This window comes from Antrostomus carolinensis, unplaced genomic scaffold (assembly GCF_000700745.2).
Source record: "Antrostomus carolinensis isolate BGI_N321 unplaced genomic scaffold, ASM70074v2 scaffold2938, whole genome shotgun sequence".
Classification (NCBI taxonomy): domain Eukaryota; kingdom Metazoa; phylum Chordata; class Aves; order Caprimulgiformes; family Caprimulgidae; genus Antrostomus; species Antrostomus carolinensis.
The window spans coordinates 41160-49352 of NW_010332168.1; the positions used below are offsets into that span (position 1 = coordinate 41160).

General features: G+C 43.3%; 1 protein-coding gene across 1 annotated transcript in view; it reads left to right on the forward strand.

Annotated features, from left to right (window-relative positions):
- The first annotated feature begins 5623 nt into the window (after positions 1-5623).
- The window catches only part of HTR2A (5-hydroxytryptamine receptor 2A), a 27258-nt gene continuing 24688 nt past the window's right edge, over positions 5624-8193 (forward strand). Inside the window, exon 1 of the mRNA XM_010173387.1 lies at positions 5624-6038. Coding sequence (XP_010171689.1) covers positions 5624-6038 — 415 coding nt within the window. The remainder of the gene's footprint in view (positions 6039-8193) is intronic.

The window sequence follows — 8193 nt, forward strand, 5'->3', positions numbered from 1 at the left end:
TCAATAGCTGAGCAGATACCCAGAGCAAGGGGGAACCCCTAGAGCTGGGGACAGAGGACATGCACTGGACTGGAAGCCCATCTGCAGCTCATGGATGTCCCCATGACAGAGCTGGGAGCTGAGCCCAAGAGGTCCGTGACTCCATGGGAAGCTCACTTTGGAACACTTTGTTCCTGGACTTTCATGCCAGGAAAAGTGGCATAAATGAACTGACTGCAACCCCTATTCCCTACCCTTTGTGCTGCTTGGGGGGAGAAGGTAGAGAAATTGGGAACAAAGTGATTTGAGCCCAGGAAGAAGGGAGGGGTGGGGGGAAGGTGTTGTAAGGTGTGGTTGTTATGTCTACTCAGATGAATGTCAAGGAATTAAATTGATTTTTCTTCCCCAAGTTGAGTCTGTTTTGCCTGTGACCATAATTGGTGAGTGAGCTGTCCCTGTCATTCATTGTTGTGATTCCCTTTCCATCTTACTGGGTGGGGGGAGTGGGTGCAAGACCACATGGTCTTACCTGTGGGTGAAACTACCACAGACAGACATGAAAGATTAGAGAGTTTCAGTTATTTTTATATATAAATGATACACATTTGCTTATTACAGATTGCTTAGCATATATTACACTAAGAAATTATAAACTGTGTTATTCCAGCTTCCCCTTCAGCCTCAACTTCTAATATTCAATCCTCATTCAAAAGTAGACCAGAACAAATCAATACATCCAACCAATTTCACACCAGAGACCCCCACAACAGCACACCAGTTACTTACCACAGGTTTCAGTCAGCAGGACTCGCGGCCCATGGGAGGACACAGGGTGCTGGTGCCACCACACCTGGCTTGCTCGGCATTATCACTTGTGGACAGCAAGGGTGAGGGATGCTGCTCCTGTGCGGCTTTCAGAAAGGTCATGTCAACCTGTTCTCACCTAACTGCAACAGCATGGGTCAAGAAGCTTGAGAGATCTCAACCAGGATCAAATGCAGAGCATGAATAGAAAAGAGAGCAGTACTGTTTAGGTATTGCTCTGGTTTGTAATACCTAGACTCTGATTCACGTCTTGAGGCACCACAGTATTAACTGCTCCGACAGTCCCTAGTAAATGTAAACAGAGATACCACAGAGTAGTAGTCTCGGCCACAACATGAATTATTCACATTCCACTTGCTTTGCTTTTAGATGTCAGACTGAACAATTAACCTCTGCAGTTTATACGTTTACTGATTACACAATCCACTCAAAACATCAAGGAGGGCAATGGCAAACTCAGAAACCATGGATTTTTATACCTGAAATAAACCTGAGAACACCAAATTTGGATTATGTAAACTTTTTACTTCATTTTTTTACTTTTTTGGATGAAATTGCTGAAAAGCAGCATTTCTAGGAAGCGGTTATGTGCACCATGCCAAACATAAAAACCTTGCCCAAGAGAATAGATTAATGTCCTACAACATTTCCAAGCAGAGCTAGGGAACAGAGAGGGAGCTGTCACGAAACTGATATGTTGGTGCTTTCCAAAAATTAAAAAGCAATATGTAGACCATTCCAGTGCCAGCTGTGTTTCTAAAGAATGCTTTATGTCTAATGCAGACCACACTGTCGCCATTTTAAGCTAAGTTTTCACTTAATTTACATAGACTGGGATAGACTGCAGCTGTCTGTTTTCAGTGCAGGCACACTGCCTGGGATTGCAGGTTGCAGCATGTGAGGTTCTACTGCTATCAGAGTGCAAGCTGGTTTGTTTAAAAATGGGAGACCATGGGATCTACAGTTTTCCAGAGCAACTCACCTTTAGGAAAGACAATGGTCAAGGCTGACTAATCACCTAGTTGTACCTCAAGTCATTCTCTCAAGGCAGAGCTCATGCTCAGTTGTGCAAGGAGATGAGAGCACCTGTGGAAGCCCTGGTCCTCTCCTTTCATTGGGTTCAACACAGGAAGATTGGATACTTTTTTTGTTGCTTGACAAATGCTTTTGTTGTCTGTAATAATACTATATGGAAAGGAAACCATTTTCAGGTTCTTGCGGGGAGGCAGGAGATTTTGCAGTTAAAAAAAAAATCCTGAAATAAATAATACAGAATATTTGTGCTCAGTAGCACATCCAACGTACTTCGCTAGAAGATATCATAAGATCACAGATTTGTTTCTGAAATACTGGGCTACACAAAAGTGGTTTCTGACTCATCCATGTTTCATGTGCAAACAAAAGACATTTCATCTACCTGTGCCTCAGTTTCACATATGTCAAATAGTTTTCTGAGGGTGACAGAGGCAACCTTAGAAGTTCTGAAGGCACTCAGACCTTGTGCTGATGTGTCTACAGCTAGACCAAAGGAAATGATGCAGTGCCTATCTGAAGAGCTTCTGACTGTACCTTAGACAAGGCAACATTCAGCCTGTTTGCACTTACCTTTTATGTTCCTGATGTCCAGAGCAGAGCCACAGTCTTAAATGAGTCTTGGAGCAGAGTAAGGATGAAGTATCTAAGTAAAAGTCATGTCACAACAGTGAAGGGGAGATGAAACTACTCTGTACAGAATAGGAAGGTCCTTTAGGCATCTGCTTCAGGTCAACAGGGAGCTGCAGATGTGAAATCAGGATTCACAAGCCTTTTACACACAGTCTATTTCTTAGTGTATTAATTCAGGAAGGTAGAGGACCAGGTCGTAAACCTCCATCCCATCCTTGGAGCGGAAGAAAGGTGTGCAGCTCTGCTTGGTACAACTGGTCTTTATTGGCAACTACAGCCTCTGAGCCACAGTTTGAGTTCTGACCTGCAAAAAAGTACCTCCCACCCATGACTGTTACATTAAAGAGTCATTAGAGCCCAGAAGGAACCACCTAAGAAAATAACATGACACCTGGGGTCCTCACAAAGGATTATATGTAGCCCTAGCCAAGGGGTCTTACACCCTGTTTTGCACAGTAACCATATTCAACAGCAGTGGAGCCCAACCTCAGCAGCAGATCTACACTCTCATGTTGAGGGCATCTTCACAGAGATGAATGTTGAATTCATTTGGTGAACACAGTAACCCATTTGGTTGTTGTGTTAAAAGAGAGAGGGAAACGGCCTCTCCTGGATCTTGGGTCTGCCAGGACTGAAACATTTCATGTTAAAATCAGCATTATCAGCCTTTTTTACCAATTTGTGTTGCCTGACAGCCTCCTGGAGTCACCCATGGGACTGAGAAACTTAAGTACTAGGATGTCTCATTTCTGACTCCCAAGTGGGTATCAGTAAGGGCTACTGCTTGACTGCTCCATCCTGCTTTTGACCCCTGAAGAGATTAGCACATGCCAGTGGAGCTATGGTAACTCTCGACATGGTTTAGTTGAGGACTTGTCAGTGTTGGGTTGATGATTGGACTCCATGATTTTGAAGGTCTTTTCCAATCTAAGCAGTTCTGTGTTCTGTGATTCTGTGTTTGCAGCTCGCCGGCATCTGCAGTGGGGTTAGTGGAAGTGGAGTAGTTAGCAAAACCCAGAACTGAAAGTTGGAGATGCCAATAAGATATTCCATATCATATTACTTCATGTTTAGTATATTAACCAGGGCTGACTGGAAAGGGGGAGGAAGGGGGGCTGGCTGCTGGCTAAGTTAAACTGTCACAGTGGTGCAGCATGCAGAGTTGAGCTGCAGGAACACACTAGAGCTCCAATGGGCACACCAGGACCCATCGGTGCCTGGTAACACTTGCATATTTCTGAGCTCTCTCCCCAAAGTGCCTGAGCCTGCCTGTATAAAGCCACTGCCCTCCAGATGAGGATAGTCAGGGGAGCAGCAGATCCACTCAGTTGAAATTTTGAGAACCATACGTCTCAGAAAATCTGGGAGTAGGTTTTGTGTTAGGTGGAAAATTTAAGAGTTGACTACTTCATCTGTGTCCTGGCAGCAGAGGTACAAGGCAGAAACAGTGGAAGTCTCTTTTGTTTCCCCCTCTGCTGTATACCGTTTTGCTTTACTGAACTGCTTTATTTGGGACATTTGCTTGGGACAGGCTGCTGGGGTTAATTGTTTTACCCAGCTCCTGACAAAAGAGCATGACATCAGAGTGACTTCAATTTTTTTATAAATACCTACTGCCAATTTGATTAACATGTCAGCACAGACCTGGAGTTAAAACTGAAAGGGGTTGAATATTACTTCTTCCTTTTAAGGGTGTCATAATTTCCCCTCTACATGGAAAAGGCATCACACTTACACTTTTCACTAGTATCTACCATGGTGAGCTTTAGATTTTGTCTCTTTTAAGCCTGCATCCTGTAAAACACTGTAATTGCATGCAGCTGTGTTCACAAGCCATCCTGCACAAATGGAAAGCATGCATTGAAAAAGCACCCAAACAGAGGAACTCTGAAATACACACTGCAAAAGCTGCTAGTTTACCCAAAAGACCCTCTTTGGTCTGCCCTCCCCTGCCCTCCTCTGCTGTTGCTACCTTGCAGTTTATGACATACAGATAGTGGGAGGTCTGACAAACCGAACAAGGCAGCGAGCAAGAAATTCCCTTCCTGTTGAAATCAGTAATTCCTCTGTGGAGGCTGCTTTTTTTTTTTTTTTTTTGTATGTGTGTGCTCTTTCTTTTGTGTCACTTCGAGAAGGACTCTGATATTATATTATTTTAAATATAGCTTGCCCTGGGGCGGGGAAATGCACAAGGAAAGAGTCAGCAAGCAGCCTATCTCTCAGAAGAAGAGAGCAAGCCTCGCAGCACAAGAACTGGCTTCACTCAAGCGTGCAGTTTAGAAGTCAAAAAACTATTCCAAATACCACCATTTTGGAGGAGGCTGAAGAAAAAGGACACAAAACCGGCTAAACACAGTGAAGAATATGGTAAAACAGGGTACAAAGTGAACCTAATTGCAGTTTGAGAGTGGGCTCTGAAGTACAATGTAAGTCTTCCTTAAATTGTATTTTTTTAATCATAGTATCTACTTGTTTAATTTCCATTCTGAAGCCAGACTGGGCCAAAAGGTACAATTATCTATAAAAATCAGCATCGAGCAGAACGTGTAATCTCTGATATGAGGCTGAAAATGGTACTGAAATGCAATAGAAGTCAGAGACTATCAGGCATATTATGGAAGATGAACTATAAATAAGAGCATATCTAATTATTTCAAGAGAAAGATGCTGGACAGAATCTTTAATCAACTTTCTTAATAGGGAAGTGAGAGCTCTGCTGTTTTGTATGGCAAGCTATTTTAATACTGCTGTGTTTAAAATTGTGTGATTACAGTTACCAATAGCAATAAGATGTAGCTCCAGAGGGGAGTCCTAGTGGTTGCAAAAGTTTTCTCTCTTTTATTTCTCCAACATTTTTGCTCTCTGAAGCCTCAAGTCCACATTCTGTATTCTACAGTTTAGTTTTGCTTTTCAGCTGGATTTTCAATGTATGCCAACACTGGACTTCCTATGGAACTGAAAACAAAACATTTCAGCATTCGGAGTAATTCCGGTATGTTTTTCTACATCACACTAGTGGCAAAAATACAGTCGGCGAAAGACTATGCTCCCTCAACTTCTGGCATGGACAGCTGAGGAATATAAAGCCTGATGGTGACAAAGGGTGATAATTTCCTATTTTTCACTATTTATCTCACTGATGTCGGACTTAGCAATGGATATTCTTTGTGATGAGGAGAGCTCTGTGAACCCAACTGCAAACTCCTTAATACAAATAAATAATGAGAGACGACTCTACAGAAACGTTTATGGAGCTGGAGAGATTAATATATCACATCTCTTTAACTTGACTGTGGACTCTGAAAACCTAACCAATCTTTCATGTGAAAGTAACATGAATCCACCGTGCTACTCATCCCTGTTCCAGCTTTCACAGAAAAACTGGCCAGCTTTGCTGACAGTGATAGTAATCGTTTTAACCATTGCTGGAAATATTCTTGTCATCATGGCTGTGTCACTGGAGAAAAAGCTACAGAATGCCACTAACTATTTTCTAATGTCACTTGCAATAGCTGATATGCTGCTGGGTTTCCTTGTCATGCCCGTGTCAATGTTAACCATTCTGTATGGTGAGTATTAGCTGTGTAACCTACTGCATGTATTGAGAAGCTTTAAACATTGCATGCACATGTTGTTGTTGTTATTATTTAATTCTCTAGCCACAAAAAAACATAATCACTCCATACAAATTTAAACATGTATTTGTCAATGGATGTAAGAATAGGTGAAGTACCTGAATGTTTTGCTGCTTTATATTTGTAGTTACAGGCATTTTAAACACAGTCCAGAACATTTTATTACTCAGTTGCTGGAGGAATTATCTCAAAGTGTACATGGTGATGCTTTGTTTTCTCTGTTCTTTCAAGTTTTTTTCCCTGGCTCATAGTTTTTTATATTCCTAATGTGAATGTAGGGTCCTGACAGTTACTTTACTCTGCAAATATGCACAGAAGCACTAATGACTACCTTTAGATTCAAAGTAGGCAATCACCTCTTCATTTTTTTTTAATGAAATAAACCCATACCATTCTATGATTCTATAAATGTAAATAATTCCCTTAACACTAATACCCTACTCAGGCATCTACTTACCAGAAAATGTTAGAGTAAGTATGGTGAGAGTTAAAAAATGGATGGGAATTAATTCTGACTAATTTCGAGTAACATTTACAAATGCAAAGCTATGATTTCTTAAGATAAGTTATTTAAGAATTAAGTGAATAATGACTCACAGTTCATACCCTTGTAGATGATTAATAACAAACCTTCTCATTTTCACCAAAACCGTTTTGCAGCACAGCTCACGTAGAAAAAAGCAGCAGCCTATGGGTTCAGTACGAGTATTGTCAGGCTGTTATAATCCCTAAACTTCAAGAAATGAGTTTTCCAGTGCCACAACTGAATTGCTACAGTTCAGGGAGAAGCCAGACAACATCAGGAGGAAAGTGAGGTTGTTTGCAAAGATTTCTACTGCTTCATTATTTTGGGACTAAAGGTCCAAGTATGAGCCTGTTACTTAGGAGAGATTTCATCCAGAAAACTGGAAGTTTGTTTCCCAGTTTCAGTATTTCTACACAGATTGCCCTCAGCAGCATTTGCAAACTGCATTTGACATCAGTGATGGTGTAACGTTGTGATTTATTGTATCATCAGTGGTGCAGTTAGCTTTGGTGAGAGAACCAGCATAAAAGAGCAGCAGGAGCAGAAATTGTCCAACGCGTGAGACTAGCAAAACCTTTTTAAATCCTACGTGATTCCCTGAGACATGCAACAGGGACTCCTGCTGGCCGGGCTCTGCTGCCGAGGACAGAGGCACCCGAAATCCGCGGCTCGGAAGTGATTTGGAAGTTGGGACGGGATTTACTGCACGCAGCGAAGCCAAAACCCTCGTCATGGAGTGGGGAAGGCTGCGTCACCCTCCTTTGCGAGCGCTGACACAGAGGAGCAGCAGGGCACCTAAAGCCATAGGGGAGGGAGTGTGCTGGCTTTGCATCCTCTCTCCCTGCTTTTTCCCTTGCAAGGTCAAGAAGATGAGGCCTTTGTAGAGTAACTTGGGGTGAAAAATCATCTGGGGGTGCATGCAGGTACCAGAAGAGCCTGCTCAGCATGGTGCACCGTCAGCCTCCGGGACAACCAGCAATGTTGTGGAGGGAAACCCCTCACACAGGAGCATTTGCTCAGCCTTGGCTGCCAGGATGCAGCCAGCATCAGCCACATCACCTATGCTGACAGTCCTGAGCCTAAACCGGGGCCTTTGTACCTGTCTTAGTCTGCCAGGGTACCTCCTGTGGAATGAGAGTGCTTCACCACTTGACCCGCAGCTCTTTGAAGGAGGATTGTGACTGTTTTGCTCAAAAGAGAGATTTCCTTCTTGAGAGCTTTTCAGGCACTGTGAGCAATTCCTGTTAGTGTGCCTGGCCACACCAGCTGCGTGCCTGCCCCAGCCTGCAGCCTTTGGGTCAGGCAGGCTCCTCCATCCACCCACCAGCACCAGCCTCTGCTCGAAAAAAAAGACACCCAGCAAGTCCTGCCAAGGCGGATGTGCCCACCGAGCAGAAAATTCACAGAGCTGAACAGCAGCACTGGTTCCCACCCAAAAACTTCTAGGGTGCTGGATGCCTGTTGCTCCTGTCTCAGAGAGCCATCCCACAGCACGGGGTGACAGTAACAAAGTGGAACAGCTGTCGGGATTATTGGCAGATGCAGCGTAACTCCCTGCGGCAG